The sequence below is a fragment of the Barbus barbus genome, assembly GCF_936440315.1.
Source record: "Barbus barbus genome assembly, chromosome: 5".
NCBI lineage: Eukaryota > Metazoa > Chordata > Actinopteri > Cypriniformes > Cyprinidae > Barbus > Barbus barbus.
Genome location: NC_136733.1, coordinates 36,307,702 through 36,331,050, shown reverse-complemented (window position 1 = coordinate 36,331,050; position 23,349 = coordinate 36,307,702). Strand labels below are relative to the sequence as shown.

Below are 23,349 nucleotides of genomic sequence, written 5' to 3'. Positions count from 1 at the left end.
ATATACAGTGGTCGGGTATGGCAACCAAAACCCAACGTCGACTAGACGTCATAATGGTAACGTCCACACAACGTCAGATTCTAACATCATTTGACGTTGTTTTTAGGTTGTGGCATTAACTAACCAAAATCCAACGTCGAGCCAAAGTCTTAAGCCAACGTCATATTGACGTCAAATACTGATATACAGTCGTCGGGTATGGCAACCAAAACCCAACGTCACCTAGACGTCATAATGGTAACGTCCACACAACGTCAGATTCTAACATCATTTCACGTTGTTTTTAGGTTGTGGCATTAACTAAACAAAATCCAACGTCGCGCCAACTTCATATTGACGTCAAATACTGATATACAGTTGTCAGGTATGGCAACCAAAACCCAACGTCGCCTAGACATCATAATGGTAACGTCCACACAACATCAGATTCTAACATCATTTGACTTTGTTTTTAGGTTGTTACCATATTGACATCAAATACTGATATACAGTCGTAAGGTATGGCATCCAAAACCCAACGTCACCTAGACGTCATAATGGTAACGTCCACACAACGTCAGATTCTAACATCATTTGACGTTGTTTTTAGGTTGTGGCATTAACTAACCAAATTCCAACGTCGAGCCAATGTCTTAAGCCAACGTCATATTGACGTCAAATACTGAGATACAGTCGTCGGGTATGGCAACCAAAACCCAACGTCGACTAGACGTCATAATGGTAACGTCCACACAACGTCAAATTATAACATCGTTTGACATTGATCTATAGTTAGTATTAGGTTGTGGCATAAAATAACCAAAATCCAACGTCAAGCCAACATCTTAAGCCACGTTCATATTGACGTCAAATACTCATATACAGTCGTCAGGTATGGCAACCAAAACCCAACGTCTCCTAGACGTCATATTGGTAATGCCCACTCAGTGTCAAACTCTAACATCATTAGACGTTGGTCTTTTGTTATTTTTAGGTTGCGGTATTAACTAACTAAAATCCAAAGTCGAGTCAACGTCTCAAGCCAACGTCATATTCATGTCAGTTACTGACATTCAGTTGTTAGGTATGGCGACCAAAACCCAACGTCACGTAGATGTTATAATGGTAATGTACACACAACGTCAAATTCTTACATCATTAGACGTTGATCTTTTGTTAGGTTTAGGTTGTGGCATTAACAAACCAAAATCCAACGTCGAGCCAACATCTTAAGCCGATGTCATATTGACGTCAAATACTGATATAGTCATGAGGTAAAAAAAATAAATAAAAATTTCACAAGAGAACTGTACATTTAATGCTGTTTTTACAGTATTTTTCTGTTATTTTAAATTATTAGCAAAATTCTTTAGAACAACTTCTATAAATTAACAAATGTTATTTTAAGTAGCTATAATGTTATTAATCACAAATTATAGTAGTTCTCATTTTTTAAGACAGGAAAATGGTTGTATTATTTATACTCAATTTTTTTCTGTTGTCTTAAATTGCATATAAATTAATGTAAATTCATACAAATAATCTGTAATATGTAGCTCATTAAAGGTTTATGTCCATAGCTGTTTAGCATTTTTCTTTGTAATTTTAAAGCACATCATATCAGTTTTATATTTAGGTGTTTTTACATTTAAACTCTGCAATTCTGAACACAAATATAGCTGACTTATTTCATTACATCAAAATATGCATAGTCTGTTTTTTAAAGCTGCACTACTCTCCAGGTTGAAACTTTCATGCCTCTGCTCACACACCATCTGATCCAAATAGCTTTGCAATGGAAATTGTGAACAGAGAAAAGTATGCATAATCTTTAAAAGCTCAAACAAAAAAACATTGACTTCACAAACACGTCATACATACATCGAAAAATATTGGTATGCTATCTGATCAGAGTATGCATTTGTTATTTGTGTGAGAGAAACCCTATACCTACTGAGAAATTTGAAATGAGAAAAAAACAAGAGCATAGAGAAAAGGGTCTGAGAGGACTGGAATGCATACATTCCATGCAATGTGTAGAAAACATACATTCAAATATGGAAAATGTAGAATCCTCAATTTGTCAAATGTGCATGTCTGCGTTATGGAAACACCTTGCTGTGAGGTGACTGCATAACCACGGAGTCATTTGCTGTTGCAAGCAATACAGTGATGAAATGAATAAGAGTACATTCATTATCAAAGGCCTCAATTATTGTTGAATTAGTCGCACATCAACATTTACAGTTTACATTTTCCCATACCACGAATGCTGTAACAGCATTGCCACTGCAGTCAACAGTGTAATCTGTAGACAAATGTTGCAATTATGACAGTGTTTGTAGTAAGTGTTACTGTGGACAAAGGAATAAACCTAAACCAACAGGTGGTGTAACACTTACAGCAAAGGGTCAGATATAGAAAATGCCACAGTTGTAGGCACAGCTGCATTTAGGCATAAGAGTTATACAGTTGAGGCAAGGGATTTGTTAAAGTTCAAAAGGGTCATCATTGGTCATGTGAATGTAACTGTAATTTACAAGTATAGCCAGACATGTACACACCTTCTCTGTACTCCTAAACCTAACCCTATTTTAACTATAAATTCATATGGAAATTATAGGTGAATAGTGAATGGCACAGATGTACCTGACCCTGGTTTTGAGCATAAGTGAAAACACAATTTTACCAATTACTTACATGTAACAGCCTAAAAAATAAAAATCAATACATATTTGCTATCTTTTGTTTAAAACATTTTTTTTTCTACAGTTACAACGTTGTTTGACGTCTCTATGTTGCTTTGTTCGTGATTGGTTAATCTGAATGTCATCCAGGAATCTGACCAATGACAGCAGGGCACGCCTCCTCCCGCTCAGATTTGAATATTGAGCTCAGTCGTTACAGCAGCTCTGTTTATCTGCAGTCCTGCTCCGTTCAGTGCTCTAGGAATGGCTTTCACATGATTGTCGCATATCTGACAGATGAGTTATTATTTTGACCGATTTTGAGTTATGCGGTGTCGATTGAGAACACAGACACAATGGCTATGGACACATAATGGAAACACAGAAGGTAAGTACCTCTTATAAATGTTTTTTTGTTACTGTTAAAGTGATATGATAATCGCGATGACAAAATCTGTTACTGTGTTTTGTTATTATGTTTTAATACTGTCCAGATAAGGCTGTGTGACGATGTCTTGGGCGTGATTAAAAGTGACTCGTTGTTGTTGTTTTTATATTGCGAAATGTAAATATATCCGCGTAGCGTTAGTACTACAAGTTCTGGAGGTTTATGTAATAGATACATATAGCAGCTACATGAATGACAGAATAAATAGCGGGAGCTGGACCTTAATATGAGTTATACTGAAGGCCGCCTTTTGCTGATCTTATTTTTAATAACAGAATGAAATAGTAAAAATAACGATATTGTTATTTTATTGTAAAATAAAATGTCTCACTCTGGAACATGAACAACTGACATGTGTTCAACAGAGAGATCATGAAAGCACCTGAAGAATACTATGTAAACCATGCGTTCGGATCCAACTTACTGCTAGCTGCTAAGTGTTTGTATAAAGCTGGTGAGTAGCCAAACTTTCTGTAAGCCTGTCTGTCTCTGTCTCTGTCTCTGTCAGTAAGTCAACAATTACTATTGTTTTATTAAACCTGTTAAATATTTGTGTGTGTGTGTGTGTGTTTTCCCTCTCATGGTCCAGAGGTTTTGGGATTGAAAATCTTCTGCCATATGATCTTCTGTAAAAGTGAGTATTCATAATACTTTAATGATCATGTGCCATTATATGTGCTGAAATGTGAACATGGGCAAAGCAGGCAAACTCTGCACCAAGGCACCACTCTGATTCAAACTTAATTCTTGAGTTTAGCTCGCTCAAAATCAAAACTCCCTCATCATTTTCTAACCCTCATGTCTTTTTTAATCTTCTTTTGTGTTCCACAGAAAAAAAAGTCAGTTATGCAGGTTGGAAAAGACATAAGTGAGTAAATGATGACATAATTTTCATCATATCCACCTTATTCTTCACATAAAAATGGCCCATTTATAGATTTTATGGGTCTTGCTTCCAGATATTTTTACTTTTTTAGCTGTACAGAACTGCTCGTTTAGGTGCTTGATATTGCAAATTGGTTTGTCATACCATATTATTTTAGTGTATTATCTTAATTATGAACACACTGGTTTGTAATACAAACAGTTTTACTATTTACTGCATGTTGTTATTGTTATTTAAGGCTAATGAACTTGAAGTCTCGCCCATAGGCTTACTTCTGCGTTTAGGAATAAGGTGGATGAAGTATGAAGATACTTGAGTAATTTAATGATCTCCTCAAGTACATTTGTTAGACATCACCCACGTGTGATAGAAAAGCAGTGTAAACAGATTAATAATTTTATTAGTTAAAAATATACAGGTATTAGCATTTTAGCAATTGATAAAAATATTATATTTATTTTTTTAGTGTACTAATTGCCATTTTTTTTACATCTGGGAAAAGTTGTTATTTGTTGCGAATACTCATTTCTTTATTTGTATTTCCTGTAGCTCAAATAGTAGAGCATGGCGCTAGCAACGCCAAGATCATGGGTTCGATTCCCAGGGAAAGCAAGAGCTGATAAAATGTAGAAACTGTAACTTGAATGCAGTGTAAGCCGCTTTGGATAAAAGCGTCTGCTAAATGTAAATGTATTTATAATTACAAGTAGGGTTAACTTGTAACTTGCTCAAGGGTACCTCAAGCCCTGTTTACACTAGTGGGTTTCCTGCCAGGACTGAGACTCGAACCCATGACCTTCAGGCTACGAGTCTGCCTCTCTAACCATTAGGTCACAGCTAAATAATTAAATTAGTCAGAATATCTCAATGTCAAATGTTGTTTAAAGAAAAGGTACATAAATGGAATCCTCCTTTTTAAGGACTTTTCAATAAATCTGTCGTCTTTTTTTTTTTTTTTGTATTTTTTTTTTTTATTTAACCCCCAGATGCAGCAAGGATCCAGCTGATTACTTCAGATTTGGAGGACTGCTCTTTATCTACTGTGTCTGTCACTTCTGGTGCAGAATCATGGACCTTTATTTGTATGTTTTGATTTTACTTTTTATTACACTTGTGTAGCTAGTATTCAGGATTAAAATACAATGTAATTTTTTTCCACATATATTATCAGAGCTATATTGGAGCCCAAAAGGGTCAATCGAATATTGATAAAAACACTATAAACCTGATTGGGATAATACAAGCTAAAGTACAGTTCCCTGCACAATCTTTTTCAAAGAAAAAAATTATGATACTAACCCTAATTTTTTCAATTGCTTCTCAAGAATTCCTCTTCAGGAAATTTGTTTACACAAATTTACATCTGAATAATGAAACAGTTTTAAAGAGATACTCCACCCCAAAATGAAAATTTTGTCATTAATCAATTACCACCATGTCGTTCCAAACCCATAAAAGCTTTGTTCGTCTTCTGAACACAATTTAAGATATTTTGGATGAAAACCGGGAGGCTTGTCAATGTCCCATTGACTGCCAAGTACATTACACAGTCAAGGTCCAGAAAAGTATGAAACACATCGCCAGAATACTCCGTCTGCCATCAGTGGTTCAATCATTATGTTATGAAGCGACAAGAATACTGTTTGTGTCAACGTAGCGCCATTTTGGAGATTACGCCCTGGACACAAAATGTGTACACTCTTCTGTATCAGCCTCGACACAGGGATGCGTCTTCTGCGTTGATTTATGCTTTGATTTGAACGCAAACAGCGCATCCCTGTGTCAAGGCTGATACAGAAGAGTGTATGTGTTTTGCGTCCAGGGCATAATCTCCAAAATGGCGCTGTGCTGATGCAGAGGAGACGTTACGGTGCCTAATTGTTGAATAAAGTCATTATTTTTGTTGTATTTCTATATAAAAAGTATTCTCATCGCTTCATAACATTACATAACATATTCTGACAATGTGTTTCATACTTTTCTGGACCTTGACAGTGTAATTTACTTGGCAGTCAATGGGACAGACAGAAGCCTCCCGGGTTTCATCCAAAATATCTTAAATTGTGTTCCGAAGATGAATGAAGCTTTTACAGGCTTGGAACGACATGGGGGTAAGTGATTAATGACAATTTTCATTTTGGGGTGGAGTATCCCTTTAAGCCTGGAATACACTACACGACTTTTAAAAATCTGAACAGATTTTTAAATCACCAGGCATCATACACTTACCGATTTTGTAAATAATGACAAAGGAAAGCTGGGCATCATATATAATTAGGCCTGGAATACACTACACGTTTTTTGTCCTGATTTTCTGCCAATTTACAGTCTGGAGAAGTTGACACTAGTTGCCGAAAGTCAGAGCCAATCTGCAGATTTGATAGTTGACCGATTCAACAGAAAATCGTATAGTGTATGATAGTCACAGACTCCGGTTTTTTAGCTTCAGACTCAGATTCTATCCAGTTGGAGGATATCAAAAATGTTTGATATTTTCAGCCGATTTTAGAACGTATATTGTTTCCATTTGTCACGCGTCTCCAAGGCTCATGTTTCTGAGTGAGTTTGTTGTGCTCGGAACAACTTTAAAGTCTGGTAGTGTATGATCCTCGGTCATGTAGTGTATGATGCCCAGTTTTCCTTTGTCACGATTTACAAAGTCAGTATACAGCCAGGTCCATAAATATTGGGACATCGACACAATTCTAACATTTTTGGCTCTATACACCACCACAATGGATTTCAAATGAAACAAACAAGATGTGCTTTAACTGCAGACTGTCAGCTTTAATTTGAGGGTATTTACATCCAAATCAGGTGAACGGTGTAGGAATTACAACAGTTTGCATATGTGCCTCCCACTTGTTAAGGGACCAAAAGTAATGGGACAGAATAATAATCAAATCAAACTTTCACTTTTTAATACTTGGTTGCAAATCCTTTGCAGTCAATTACAGCCTGAAGTCTGGAACGCATAGACATCACCAGACGCTGGGTTTCATCCCTGGTGATGCTCTGCCAGGCCTCTACTGCAACCGTCTTCAGTTCCTGCTTGTTCAGTTTTGTCTTCAGCAAGTGAAATGCATGCTCAATCGGATTCAGGTCAGGTGATTGACTTGGCCATTGCATAACAGTCCACTTCTTTCCCTTCAAAAACTCTTTGGTTGCTTTTGCTTTGCTTTGGGTCATTGTCCATCTGCACAGTGAAGCGCCGTCCAGTGAGTTCTGAAGCATTTGGCTGAATATGAGCAGATAATATTGCCCGAAACACTTCAGAATTCATCCTGCTGCTTTTGTCAGCAGTCATATCATCAATAAATACAAGAGAACCAGTTCCACTGGCAGCCATACATGCCACGCCATGACACTACCACCACCATGCTTCACTGATGAGGTGGTATGCTTAGGATCATGAGCAGTTCCTTTCCTTCTCCATACTCTTCTCTTCCCATCTCTCTGGTACAAGTTGATCTTGGTCTCATCTGTACATAGGATGTTGTTCCAGAACTGTGAAGGCTTTTTTAGATGTCGTTTGGCAAACTCTAATCTGGCCTTCCTGTTTTTGAGGCTCACCAATGGTTTACATCTTGTGGTGAACCCTCTGTATTCACTCTGGTGAAGTCTTCTCTTGATGGTTGACTTTGACACACATACACCTACCTCCTGGAGAGTGTTCTTGATCTGGCCAACTGTTGTGAAGGGTGTTTTCTTCACCAGGGAAAGAATTCTTCGGTCATCCACCACAGTTGTTTTCCGTGGTCTTCCGGGTCTTTTGGTGTTGCTGAGCTCACCGGTGCGTTCCTTCTTTTTAAGAATGTTCCAAACAGTTGTTTTGGCCACGCCTAATGTTTTTGCTATCTCTCTGATGGGTTTGTTTTGTTTTTTCAGCCTAATGATGGCTTGCTTTACTGATAGTGACAGCTCTTTGGATCTCATCTTGACAGTTGACAGCAACAGATTCCAAATGCAAATAGCACACTTGAAATTAACTCTGGACATTTTATCTGCTCATTGTAATTGGGATAGTGAGGGAGTAACACACACCTGGCCATGGAACAGCTGAGAAGCCAATTGTCCCATTACTTTTGGTCCCTTAACAAGTGGGAGGCACATATGCAAACTGTTGTAATTCCTACACCGTTCACCTGATTTACCCTCAAATTAAAGCTGACAGTCTGCAGTTAAAGCACATCTTGTTCGTTTCATTTGAAATCCATTGTGGTGGTGTATAGAGCCGAAAATGTTAGAATTGTGTCGATGTCCCAATATTTAAGGACCTGAATGTATGTATGATGCATAGTGTTTTAAAAATCTGTTCAGATTTGAAAAGTCATGTAGTGTAATCCCGCCTTTAGAATTAATAGTCGTTTGAAATTTGTAGATATTTTGTATTTCTTGTGCTGAGAATATTTAATTCAACTCATTAACTTCTCCTCAAACTGTTCTGTTAATTGGTACAGTATTTTAAATGTTGAAATGTATTTGAAATGTATTTCCTTTCAAATTTGCACTGTTTTACTTCAAAAACTGAATGATTGCATTTTCAGTTTTGTACAGTATATGTAGAGACTTTGTATTTTGTCTTTCAAAATAAAACTTTTAATTTACAATTGTCAGCATCCTTTAACACTATAATTTTTTGTTTTTTAATAACCTGTAAAATAAGAAGTGTTTCTCTGTAGAACGTTTAGACTAGTATTTTACTTTTAGCACTTTATTGAATGCGTTTGATCATAATAATCTAGGAAAATCTGTGAAAGGACAGTGTTCCTCTGTACACGGTTTAGTGATATCACTTTATTTAATTGGTCAGTAAAAAATCCATAAAATAACAGTTTTACACTGTTAAAAAAAAATAAAGAAACGGTCAAATGACTGGCAGTAACGGTTGCCAAACATAAAACTGAAGTAAATAAAAAATGGGACAAACCACGCTCATATTGATGTAATGTGGAATACCATTCATTTGCCTTAAATATGGGATGATTCTATGTTAATGTCAAGCCTTGTTTGCAAATTTGTGCTAATATTGCCAACTTACAAAATAATGACAGACTGCTGATGTTACTGAACTCATAGTGTGAAATATCCAAAAACATTGCTTTTGGTACCATATAAGAGTCATAATTTGCTCAGTCAGTTGTTTGTTCTCTCACTTTTGTGTACATACAACAGACCCAAGTAAATGTTTGAAATTGTGCAATATCAGTTTTGTCTTCAGAAGATAAAAGCATAGCAATTTGGGTGGGCCCATGATCTTCCATCTAGCACCATAGTAGAACCAATGTGACATCTACATTAGATATGACAAACCTAACACAAACTATAACAAGCGGTTCATAATGTGTTATGTATAATTAATTATTTGGACATTTAACTCCTCTTCCTTTTGTATTCACAGGTTGATAACAAATGTGGTAATGGCCAGTTTCGATAGGGATGTAATGCAATGTTTGTCCACTGTTGGAGGCTGACAAAAATCAGGTTGACATCAGAATTTAATGTAAGATTGACGTCAACCTCTAATGTTGGATAGATGTTGCATTTTTCATTCTGACGTCAATCTGACGTTGGGTTCTGACATCAATCTGACGTCAACCTGATTTTCATTTTCAACCAAAATACAACGTCTGTCCAACGTTGGGTTCTGACGTCAATCTGACGTTGGGTTCTGACGTCAACCCGATTTTCATTTTCAACCAAAATACAACGTATGTCCAACGTCGGAGATTGACGTCAATCTGACGTTGGGTTTAGACGTCAACCCGATTTTCATTTTCAACCAAAATACAACGTCTGTCCAACGTTGGGTTCTGACGTCAATGTGACGTTGGGTTCTGACGTCAACCCGATTTTCATTTTCAACCAAAATACAACGTCTGTCCAACGTTGGGTTCTGACGTCAATCTGACGTTGGGTTCTGACGTCAACCCGATTTTCATTTTCAACCAAAATACAACGTCTGTCCAACGTTGGGTTCTGACGTCAATCTGACGTTGGGTTCTGACGTTGGGTTCTGACGTCAACCTGATTTTCATTTTCAACCAAAATACAACGTCTGTCCAACGTCGGAGATTGACGTCAATCTGACGTTGGGTTCTGACATCAATCTGACGTTGGGTTCTGACGTCAACCTGATTTTCATTTTCAACCAAAATACAACGTCTGTCCAACGTTGGGTTCTGACGTCAATCTGACGTTGGGTTCTGACGTCAATCTGACGTTGGGTTCTGACGTCAACCCGATTTTCATTTTCAACCAAAATACAACGTCTGTCCAACGTCGGAGATTGACGTCAATTTGACGTTGGGTTTTGACATCAGTCTGACGTTGGATTCTGACGTCAACCCGATTTTCATTTTCAACCAAAATACAACGTCGGAGATTGACGTCAATCTGACGTTGGGTTCTGACATCAACCTGACGTTGGGTTCTGACGTCAACCCGATTTTCATTTTCAACCAAAATGCAACGTCTGTCCAACGTTGGAGATTGACGTCAATCTGACGTTGGGTTCTGACGTCAACCCGATTTTCATTTTCAACCAAAATACAACGTCTGTCCAACGTTGGAGATTGACGTCAATCTGACGTTGGGTTCTGACATCATTCTGACGTTGGGTTCTGACGTCAATATGACGTTGGGTTCTGACGTCAACCCGATTTTCATTTTCAACCAAAATGCAACGTCTGTCCAACGTCGGAGATTGACGTCAATCTGAAGTTGGGTTCTGACGTCAATATGACGTTGGGTTCTGACGTCAACCCGATTTTCATTTTCAACCAAAATACAACGTCTGTCCAACGTCGGAGATTGACGTCAACATGACGTTGGGTTCTGACGTCAACCCGATTTTCATTTTCAACCAAAATACAACGTCTGTCCAACGTTGGGTTCTGACGTCAATCTGACGTTGGGTTCTGACGTCAACCCGATTTTCATTTTCAACCAAAATACAACGTCTGTCCAACGTCGGAGATTGACGTCAATCTGACGTTGGGTTCTGACGTCAATCTGACGTTGGTTTCTGACGTCAATCTGACGTTGGGTTCTGACGTCAATCTGACGTTGCGTTCTGACGTCAACCCGATTTTCACTTTCAACCAAAATACAACGTCTCTCCGACGTTGGGGTCCAACGTCAATCTGACGTCATATTGACGTCCGGTGCCTGCTGGGGTACTTGCGTAGTTCTGAATCCTTCTTCTAAGTTGGCTGGATGCACAAAAGTAAAGTGGAAGTCTTGGGTGTCGGTGGACATTCACAATGATAGATTGAGGGGAAGATTTGAGGAAAAATATGAAGAGAAGGCACGCCGCAAATTATAAATCCATGTTTTCTCAGCACACCTGAGCAAAAACATCAAATAACCAATCAGTTTATTTTCTAAATAGGAAAAATAACGCAGTATAGCAGTCTCTCTTTGTTTTTATCTTGTTTTTCTATCATCTGGTACAAATGAACATTTACCACATTTGTTAAAATTACAGCTTTAAATGCAAGTTGAGGGATATCATTGACATTAAAAAGGTTTGCACAAAGATTTCTTATCAGTTCGCAGTATTTATATCATACCTTTTGGTCGGGTAGGAGGGTGTTGCTCTGCAGGGGGGTCAGGTGACTACTGAGCAAAGCTCCACCTGGTCGATCATGTTCACAAAAGATGGTGCCGTTGACGTAGTGAAATCGGTCACCAGGCACCAAGCGATTTCGACATGTGGCACAAGTGAAACACTGTTAACAAAGCAAAGGGTTATTTCATTGGACATCTGGTGTGCCATTTAATAAATGTCTTCAACTAAACTAAAATTCAAGTTGAGAGGAAATGGAATTAGTGACATCTTTTGTATTTTTAGATACGAGAAAGAAAGTCATGTATATAAATAGTCCCTTATGTAAAGACTTATAGATAAATAGTTTTCCACAATTAGAAGAAATGGGGGGGGGGGGGGGGGAGACCAGAGGGACTACACATGGTACATTTGCATTGTTTGAAAAAATCTATTACACTCCAAGCTCACATTTCTTCAGACACTCACAAATGAGAAATTTTGTCAGTATGTAGTTACCCAATTTTGCAAACTTATGCAAACATAGACCACTGGGAAACCAAACCGATCCACTCAGCTTAATCAGGGAATGGTTTCCTTTTCCAATCAAATATTATTAAGACAGGTTGACACCTACACCACTATAATTAAGAAGGAATGTGTGGCGCAGTTGGGAAAACGGTTAGTTGATTAGTTTCGGTAGGCATCTCTTGAGACCATCCTGCTATCAGTGTTCAGCAAATGCAAGACTTCAGCTGACAATTCAAAGAGAAATATATTTCCTCAAAAAGAGGCTACTTCAAGACTTCGCAGATGTTTCCATTCCAACCAAATAATGTGAAGTATAAACATACGCTAATATAAAAATCCCTTTAATTCTCACTCTGGAGATATGGGATGTGGGTCCAAATCGTTGTTTTTTGGAAGAATTATAAATGTCAGTCTTAAGGGAGTTGCAATACAACACTCAAAAAGAAGTACAATTTCACAAATCTAAATATGAAATATTGACTCATGTTGAGCAATTCCTGCTGGCAGTGTCAAAGGAAATTAGGTAATTGCAATGTTCCCTCATGTTTGGGATTGGTTCATAAATTGTAACCGTTCAAGATTCGATGTTGAGTAATTTGGTCTATGACCTGTCCTGTGACAGATATTTTTGTCTCATCTTTTTTAAGATTCAACAGTGAAAATCCACATCAATCACATCCAACTGCATTTTTTTGAAGCTAGTCACGCTGCTGTGTTTTGCCAATGTAGGGCAGTACAACAGTTGTGTGTCTATGCAGCAGCTCAGTCCGATCACAAAAGAATTTAGTCTACTGTAAATAATTGAAGTTAGACTCTATGACAAATTGCTATCTGTCCATACGTATTATATAGTACAATAAACAGTGTATCACTATTGTGTATAATGAAAATTAATTACAGTTACAACTTTTCAATATTCTGGTCTTTATCCTGTTTGTTTCTACTAATTTAAAGCTACGATGCAACAAAAGTAGCAACATATCTTTTCTTCTGACGTACATCTGTGTGACAAAAAGAAATGTGTCAGCAGAGAAAAGTCTATCGTTCCACTGACTTGTATTTTGTTTTTTAAATTGAGCTAAAAAAAAGAAACCTATGGACAGATGTATCGTTCATTAATACTGACAATACGTGAGTGTTTGCCAACAGGCTATGGCTCACCTTTAGATGGTAGACGTTACCCTGGGCCCTCATCACCATCTCACTGGCAGGGATAGACTGTCCACATGCACTGCAGGCTCCACTGTGACCAAACAACCTGCACCGCGAGGGGAAAAACAATGATGAATTAAATATATAATCATATTTAAACTGATAAAACATCAGTTGAAAGTCACCACATTTAAACATCCAAAATACATGTTTCCTTAAGTGATTTCTCATTTGAGGGATAAAAAAACGGTTTCCCATATTGCAAAATGAGACGCAAATCACCCTGAAAATAAAACGTCTTACGCTGATCCACTTCTTTTCCTCCCACAATTGGGGAAATTCATTTTTGCGTCCGTAGCTTGAGTGCTTTTGCAATGTGTGTGTTTGTGAGTGTGTGACTTGGATGGCAGGGCACCAAAGCCCCTCTAGTCCTAGACTGCAGCCTATCAGCTAATCTTGAGTGGCAGTGTAATTGGTGGCAATGGGTGGGGGGTGGCTATAGGAGCCTCTGATCCACCCTTGGCTCCTAATTAGGGTATACTTGATTACTCTGCTGCCTGAGCTTGAGGTTGTTATGGGCAATTTTAGGAGAACACTCAAATGAGTTCAAGTTGCACGCTTGATGAGCTGAAAGAAAAAAAACACATCTTCTACACACACTCGGTCATATAGAGATAAAATCCACAACAACATGCAACATACACGCATTCCACTCGCACACATGCACACAAACAACTTGTTTTCATTCAGAACACCTGGAGCATGTCACAGTCGTGTTTTAGTAGGAAACATTTCTTCCACTCCCTCCCTGGGGTCTTTGTGACGATAACCAGACCAGTTTGGCAGCTAATTCTCACTGCCTCACTTTCTCCTTTCCCCCTGCCCTCTCTCAACCCCTCTTCCGCCATCACTGTCCCAGCTCTGACTGCTCGCAGTAATGAATTTTTGATCTTAATCCAAACAGTAATTTAATAAGAGACGGCAGAAAGGAGACATGTTCTCCCTAATTAATGCACCCTAGTTTTATCAGACCTCAGGCTCCATGCTGTGTCATTTGGTAATGAAGCTCTGCCCTTTTGATTAGCTTTATTATACATATTTAATACACTGCAGATTGAGTACACCTTACATGCACTCTTAAAGGAAATATCCATAAGACCACTCTTGACACATAGGCCTATAACATGTTTGATGAATTACAATGTTGTAAGTGATATGTCTAATTAATAAATTAGACATATCACTTAAAAAAATAATTATTAATAAAAATAATAATATGAATACATCTTTAATTGAAATGTAAATAAAATAAATGAATATAATTAATATTAATAAACAAATATAATAATTCTAATAAAATATACTGTGTCTAATATTATATTTTGTGTATATAATATCAATATATTAGATGTACATGTACATATATTAATAACATGGGACTGACTGAAAAGTTTGTCAGTTGCTTTAAACTCAATCTGTACATTATCTTACAATATTAACAATAACAACTCTTCTGTATCTGTAATATTTATTTTAAATATGGCAGGGCTGCACAGTTTCTTTTCGTTTTTGGGATCTATGAGATTGTTTGACTTTTCAGCAGGCATCTCTGGCACTTCTACAGCAATCACATGCAAAAAAAATGTCTGTGTGGCAATGCCAAATAGTCAGACGTCCCTGGTTGCGGTCCAAACAGACCAGTGTGGGTCTAACAGGCAACAATGCCGTGCCGTCATGGACCAATGCATCACTGCACACATCCAAACACACAGAGGTCAATTTCAAAGCCTCGGCGATAAACAAATCTAATCTCAGCACCTCTGGAGCCTTCAGCTCAAAATATACAAGGGAATAGAGGCCAAATTCAATCAAAGAGCTATGTAATCATCATACAGACATACGAGCAATCATAGACCCCAGCGAAAACCGGCAGAAAAATAAACGAACGATTTTTAGGGTTTGCAAAACAAGGTTACGGTTGTTTTGTAGACTGGTCAAACTTTATAAAAAAATGACAATTCTGAGTTGACTTCTAATTTGATCACCGACCATGTGGTTAAACAAGACGGCTTGAGTCTAAAGAGGTGTATGGCACATGAAAAGCATGTGGGGAGTCTTTGAGGAATATGGCTGCTCCAGATGCCATGTTAAACGCACCCACACACTTCCTGTCATGATCGGTGAACTTTTCTTGTACAGTTTATGCAGTAAATGTGTTGCCTCAAAAAAGATGTTTAACATCAGTATGACAGACAATGCTCTACAGTCATCCCAACAAAATCAGCTAATTTCAGATCAAATATTTTTTCACAAATGGACAAATTAACATTTGGTTTACTCATTTAAATTTAAAATGATCATTTTGTTCAAAATAAATATGAAATAATAAATAGAAAAACTCTGCACAACCAAAAGCCGTGCAAGATAACTAACATAATAAACTAAAAAAAAAAGGCTGTTTATGCAAGATTTGGTAGTGTTTTATCTATTTTCTTCAGTTTAGGCCTAAATAAATATCCTTCTAAATATCCTGTGTCTGGTAAATCAGGAAAGGAGATTTGCCAAACGATATGAAAGAATGATCAAGTTCACAAATCAAAGACATTTTATTGATTTGTCCCAGTAAAATCCACAGATTTCCTATCCTTCTTTTGTAACACTCATGCTGTGACCAGAAACATTATTTATTTGCTCTTATTCAGCATTTCTTCATCAGTCCAACCAAATCCCCAACTGCCCGTTTCTTATAGTACCTGATGTAATCGTTCTTGCAGAGGATCATTCCTCCTTTGCTGAAGCAGGTGCTGCCGATCTCTCCCAGCTGAGCCTGGCAGCATGAGCACTTGAGGCAGCGCGTGTGCCAGTACCGATCCATGGAAAAGAGCAGGAAGCGATCAGAGATCCGACCTCCGCAGCCTGCACAGGAGCGCACTGCCCCGCCGCTGCCTCCTGTTACCGCAACGGCGGCGGTGTCCACGCGGCTGTTCACCATCGCCTGCCTGCGGGATAGAGCGGAGAAGATCTTAAATCAGCAGATGTGGCCTATGTCATCCAATGACATCGTTCTACCACTATCAGAAGATCAGCCATTAGAGATGTTCCTCCAAACCTCTTCAAACACATCACCATAATACATTCTTATCATCCTGAGGAAATGTCATTGCAGAATGATGGGACAGATATATTTCTCGCCCTGTTGTTTACTGCATTTTCAATGTCCCCATCCAGACAAGAGAAAAAAGGATAAAACTGACTGACCAATTGGGATTATAAGACTAGGAAAATTACTGTGGTACATAAGTGACTGCAATAGGGATATGTTTACAGTAGTTAGTGCTTGGGTTCCCAGAATTCACAGCAACTTGAGCACATAATGCTGTTGTTTTTTTTACTCTCTGACATTTTATTTCTTTCTATTGTGGCTGTGGTCACCTTCAGGTTGTTGCAAATGTTTTATTACAACTAAAATTATGTTCTGTCATTTACCACCATTTTTAGTATTATAAATATTTCTTTTTTTAAATGTGGAATATTCATGCTTTTAAAAGATTGACATTAAGTTATGATTACACATAAGAATCAGTTATAACATTTAACTTATTTTCTCTATGTAACATGGTGCAACCAATTGTATTCTGTAACATTTTTATACTGCCTAGGAGAAAAAAAGAAGAAAAAAAAGAAAGGTAAATAAGGTTCCCACTCAAAGGGAACAATAATCAGCATAACAAAATATTTTTATCCCACAATGCAGTGTAGCAAGAAAAGAAAACGTTTGTGGATTATATCATAAACGGTTAATGAAGCTGAGAGCAAACTTCCCTGTATGTCATTGTCATCACCTGCCCAGAAAACAGCCCTCTCTTAGCACGAGAACCTGTGGTGCTACTGAAATGAATGAATAACAGAAAGTCATTTCGGTTGCACTTTATTATACAGTACGTACACTTACATATACTTACAGTGTACCTAACTAAGAAAGTACTGGTAATATACATGTGGCTGGGTTAGAGTTAGGGTTAGTACCTAGTTATTACCAAGTTATTGTAATTACTATAATAAGTACACGGTATGTACATGAGTAACAGGAATGTAAAACAGTCATTCTTTAGGGCATCGCTAAACAACCTATGACCACCATAACACTGTTATAAATGTGATATTTTATTAACAAAAGTTTGTAACATTGTGATCAACACATTCAATCTGTATTAATAACAAATGCATTCAAAATATGTTTGTACAAACATAATGGTGTTGAAGTACCTCAAGAAAAGTCACAGTTAAAAGTTGAAAAAAAACAAAATCTTAAGTGCAATGTTATTGCCACGGAACTACAATAAAACTCATGCTGCAGGCAATTCTATGGAAATTATGTAGTCCACAGATTTTTATATCTGCCTTAACATTATCAGTTTCTATCTACAGCTCATTTCCAGAACGTTCATTGCAAATATGAGTGGAGATCAAGCCCAGCTGGAGGCAGTGCAGCTCTCAAATGGCAGTAACTGGAACCATAAGAACAAACTAAAGTCTGCTCCCTTTCAGAGTACACAATCTCAGAGTGTGAATGCTGATCCGAGAACAGGGGTCATATCTATATGGTTTTTCTAAATAAGAATGCTAATCTAAATCATGATTTTCACTTTTTTTAATGATACGTCCAAGTTTGTAGTCAGTATGCCTTGTGGTGGTAAACAGCCTTCAACCAACATGACAACTCAATCACCACACAAACCACTATTAAGGATGTTTTGTAAATGAAAGTGCAGCTGAATTGTCATTCCCTGTCTGAAGATTTTAGTTTGAATATGTTTTCACTTATGTCGAGTGTATTCCCTTGATGAGTTAGTACACCAGCCGTTTCCCTGCGAGCAAGCAAACTATTCCCACTCTCAATAAACAGCCTTATGCAGTTCCAGAAGGATGAATTCAGACTAACCACCAACCATATTCACCACACACACACACTTAAAGGTGAGGTATGTTTTTTTTCAAAAACTTTTGAAAACTGAGTCGGGGCTGAGTACCAAAACAAACTTGTAGCTCACGTCCGGTGTAGACACGGTGTAGCATTGGTTTTGCTTTGTTTCACAGAACTAATCGTTGCGTAGATTACGTATGTGTGGGGCAGAGTTATCAAAATAGTGGCAAGACCCTTTTGGGGTAGAGGCGTGTTTGTTTTGGTGATTTCAAATATCAACATTGGCTTCCAGAAATCGCTTACCCCACCTTTAAGCCCAATTTATACTTCTGCGTCGAACCTACGCCGTAGCTCAGTGGTCGGCCACGGATTTTTTTTTAAAGTCGGAGCGGCGTGGTTTTCACTCTCTCCAAGAGCGCTCCATCACGAGTACAATTCATGTCAACGACCCGGCCGTAATATAACTGCATATTTAGCAAGAATTCACAAGTTTAAAATATTTAGCTAGCTTGATAGAGAACGATACACAAATCGGAAAGAATGTGAATGACGGCAATGGACATAATATAATATACCACACAGAACTATAAATGGAAACTGACGCATAGCCTACGATAAATCAGCCTTTACTAGTACAGTGTTACTACATCTAGCTTCAGACCAACATATTGCCATTTCTGACTTAATTTAAAATAAGCACGAAGACTGTGGTTTGAGAAGGTTAGACCGTCTAACTAAGCAAAAGACATTCAGGCTCGAGGCACAATACATTTGCTCCAACACATTTGGAAATGTTTGCACATTTTATTTCTAAAAATAACTTTGTATCTCTGCATTGTTTTCTGAAGAGACACAAAGCGAGCTTCACTGCTGCATTTGGAGAACCTCAGCAAAATCCAGTAAGGACCAGGCGGTGCAGTTTGCTCTTTTTGGAAGGCAGCAGCAATGTGAGGAAGAGGTTTTGGACATCTGGCAGAGGCTATATCACTTGTTATTTCCTCCCTCTGTTGTTCTAAAGGAGGTCAGTCGGCAGCATACTGGAGATGGAGGCCATGTTAGAGGTCACAACTGAGCCCTGTTGATTGGTAGGGTCGACCAGGGGTCAAAAGAGGAGAGGAAAGCAACAGGAAAGCTCTTTGTGCTTCGCTCTAAATGATTGGGAATGCTTTCCTCCGGTCCTATCTGTCTTCTTAGCCTTGTGCCGGACATAAGATACTGGCTGCCATGTGTTTTCCCACAAACAGAAGCATGAACATCAGGTCACCCCAAAAAATTTTATTCTGTCATCATTTACTCACCCTCATGTTGTCTATGAGACACAAAAAAGATATTATGAATATATACAACACTATACAACTTTTGCCCAGATTTTTGCCTTAATTTATAGTCTGGATGAGCTGATGCTGGTTGCAGAAAGCCAAAGAGTTGACAGATTTCACAGAAAATCACATAGCGTATGATGGCCGCCGAATCTTTTAGCTTTTTTAGTTGTTTGAAATTTTGAGCCGATTTTTGTTTTCATTTGTCATGCCTCTCCTAGCAATGAGCTTAGTGTTCTGTAGTTAGTTTTGTTTGGAAAAACTTGAAAGTCTGGTGGTATATTGTTTATTATTCTTAGTTATTCCTCAGTAACCATTTACACAGTTGACAAGTTTATGATGCCTAGTGTTTTAAAATAATTTCAGATTTTAAAAGTCATGTAGTGTATTCCATCCTTAAGTCATAGAGTTTTGGAACAACATGACAGTGAGTAAATGACAGAATAGTCATTTGGGGGGGGGGGGGGGGGGGGGGGGGGGGTCTATCCCTTTGAATTTTGGATGATACATGGGATGAAAGATAATTTTGGTGAAAAACATTACACACAGTTTATGCAGTAAAAATAAAAAGGTGGAGATCCTAAAGCCAAGCATTGGCAAAGTTCATAAAAATAACCAGGAAAGAGAGATCTTGTGCATATGTGGTTTACATTCTCTCACCTTACCTGATAAAACTGACCAAACAGGTCTAATACAACGCTCAGAGAGCTGCGTAAGCATTTCCTCCGCAAGTATCCTGAAACCGACATGAACCTACATGCCTGAATTCTTATTGGAGAATTTGCCAGGCAATGGTTTAAACCAATTTCTGACACCCTCGGCTCTAATCTTTTCATTGTCATGTCAGAGTTGGGCATATTTGTAAGTCGTATAAGAACTATGAGCCTGATATCTTATTAAATGCATTGGGACCAGCTGTACAAGATTATAAACCTGAACCAAAATTAAATTTATTCAGCGCTCCTACACAAACAGATTTTGCCTCAGGACCTTTTCTCCATAACTGACACCGGTAACAAGCACCATACATTGTCATTCCCACACACCTGCAGAAGTGCCATTCCAAAGCAGGTTGCCAAATAACTTTGCAACAGCTAATTTCATGAAAATGCAAATCCCCCATTTTTTAATCATCCCTTTCCTGCAGACCTGAGAGCGAGAGAGACAATGCTGCCGAATGGGACCCTGGGGGAATATCACACGCTTTGAGGCTTGGCTGTTTCAATACAGAACAATTACATTATCCCTCTAATAACTTAGGTAAGTTAATCCTTCACTGGAAACGCTTTTTAAGCTATGAGGCTTAATGTAGTGTGTTATCACAGAGTAGCAGGAGTTTGTGACACTATAGGCCTACATCTTTAGCAGTCTGCATTGTGTTATGACCAACTCCTGGCTTAAAAAGCAAGCCAAAATATGGCATACATACTGCTTAAGCAGCGTGCAAAGTTTTAACAAACTTAAAACAGGCAAATCTAGGCAAATGGGTAATATATGAGAACAGTTGTACAACAATAGGCAGATTTATCAAAGAACTTACTATATGGCGAGTGGAGAATCTCATAAAAGCTCTACAGACTAACTTTAACTCTTTTTTACCTATTTAAAGAGTTTTTAGTCATTTATATCCTATGTGAGTTTAATATAAAAACAGTTTAAAACATAAATAAATATTTATGGTGAAAAAGCTGGTGTTTAAGTCGAGTATTTATCCTGTTTTCCCAAAGTAATAAATTGAACTGGTCAACCAAGTACTAGTTTCGAAGTGAGGAGCTACTCTGGAAATACAAACTCTTTCTTTCTCTCGTTATTTAAACGCTGTCATCAGAAAGGTCAGAGAGGGGGAGGCTCGTTCAGTTCCACTTGGCTAACAGGCTGATTGATGAAATAAGAGGCAAAAACAGAAGCTAATGAAGAGAAACACAATACCGAGCGCAGACTGATGGATTGGTGTCTCCGCCACGAGACAAATCACATATCATCAATTACTACCCTAATGTTGTAGGACACTTAAGAACACACTATTATGCTTTTCCTTTTGTTGGTTGGGACATCTGTTGAGACGGTCACCTTAGAAAAATATTAATTGACTGTAACTGTGATTTTTTACTGTCATAACACTAAACGCAACAAGTAAACAGTGTGGGTCGCTGATAATTAAAATAAATGAGCATGACACCACGGTTTGCAGCATCTAAAAATAGTAGCGAGTCCAGAGAGCAAATGACCAAACCCTGATTAGCAGTATACCCTTCTCTTTTAATAATGCGCTCTGGGGCCATATAACTACACGCTTCGCCGTTTCATTAAAACGGGTCTCTTTAATTAACAACTCCCCATTGTGCACAATTCTCCACTTCAGTGACAGCGTGCATCAAGACTGTGTCTCAAAAACAATAGTGTGCAGACTGCATTTTACCTAGAGCCCAGCTGTCTAGGATGGCAGCTCACTATGATTTGAGATACAGCCTGCGAGTTACTGTACAGGGAAGTTGCAGCCAAGACAATGTAAAGTTTCGTTAAACAAGGTCAGAAATTATACTCATAAAACTCTAAATAAATGTTTTTACTCACCGTTATTTGTACGGAGTCTGGAAAGAAGTCAAAATGTGGTGGGATCACTCTCAAAGTTATTGCACGGTGATCAACAGTGAGAGCCTGGCTGTTTTGTTTTTATATGTATATTGTTTTCGTCCACACAAAAAAAAGCATTGAAGAAAATGCGCTTTTGATAATCCGAGTGTCGCGTGCTCCAACAAACTTTAACACCGTTCCTGTTAGTGTTGAGTTTTCCACATGATCGCTTTCTTAAAACTAGAATGTATAACTCGCTTTCTTATGAGTTAGTGTCTGAAACCAGTCTGCGAAATCTTGTTTCTGGCATACGCTGAAATTACACAGGAACGAGCAGGGAGAACAGTTTAAAGTCACTCCTCTGATGACGTACCATAGGTGCAACCCCAACAGCCAATGAGCGGCGAGGGGGCGTGGCATTTGACAAGATGATGGATGGCTGTTTGGGCAACTTAAACTATTTGAAAGTAATTTAAATTGCCTATAATCACCACGGCTGATTTATGCTGAAAGGATTTAAAAGCCGTCTTTATCCACAGCTATTAAACCTGCTAATGCATGTTCAGGTGTGTATTAATTATTCACCTACGCTGTTTTCTACAGCGTCAATCTATAAATAAACCGGCAATAGATGCAAAAACAGACAGTCTAAATAACAAATGTGCTCACGCGAGAGGAAAACAAGCAGCTGTTAAACTGAACACTACCACGTGTCTCACCTTATATTTGCTGCGTCTCTCGGCACGATCGAAGCTGCCAACATCTGGCCAAGATGGAAAGCCAATTAAATCTCTGGCGCCGTAAATCTTTATTTAACCAATGCAATAGTGTCCAATTTGCCATTGCAGGCTTAAATGAACTAGCCTTGGCCTCTCACTTACAGGCAGTGCTACCACAAAGAAATGTTGTGGTTTATGATGTCAACTAAACACACATGCGAGGCCAAATCAATGCTTAACTGTTAATGGTAATAGCAGAATTTGATATAAATGTCTTTGACATCTTTGTTTTAACTAAACACTATGTTCATAGTTTAAGCTGCATGGTGTTTTTTTTTTACCTGGCCTAGATTATGCAAAAGCATTATATAATACTTGATGTACTGCATTTTAATTTCATGTAGGAAGGACAATCTAGCAGATTTAAAAAAATAAATAAATAAAATTCTAATTGTATAAAACAATACTTATAAGACTCCCTGTATAAAACTAACAAGGAATCAAATTCCAGTAAGCTATAAAACTATTACTATAAATAAGAGAGTTTAGGGTCCTAAACATTAATTTTTATCATAAATGGG

General features: G+C 38.0%; 1 protein-coding gene across 4 annotated transcripts; it reads right to left on the bottom strand.

Moving 5' to 3' along the window:
* Positions 1-11,184: 11,184 nt before the first annotated feature.
* LOC306870298 (LIM domain transcription factor LMO4.1-like) lies at positions 11,185-22,351 on the bottom strand (the record flags this gene model as incomplete). 4 transcript variants are annotated; one of them, XM_079417486.1, is made up of 6 exons in its annotated part: positions 22,050-22,351; positions 17,051-17,120; positions 15,986-16,227; positions 13,242-13,338; positions 11,575-11,733; positions 11,185-11,348 (listed from the first exon to the last, which is right to left on the bottom strand). In XM_079417486.1, exons 2-6 carry the CDS (start codon positions 17,069-17,071, stop codon positions 11,340-11,342), a joined length of 528 nt encoding a protein of 175 aa, XP_079273612.1. In that variant the 5' UTR covers positions 17,072-17,120; positions 22,050-22,351. The 4 variants fall into 4 exon arrangements, with proteins under 4 accessions (XP_079273612.1, XP_079273614.1, XP_079273615.1 ...); XM_079417488.1 differs by lacking the exon at positions 17,051-17,120 and having other exon boundaries at positions 15,986-16,231; XM_079417487.1 differs by lacking the exon at positions 11,185-11,348 and having other exon boundaries at positions 11,569-11,733.
* Between the last annotated feature and the right edge of the window lie 998 nt (positions 22,352-23,349).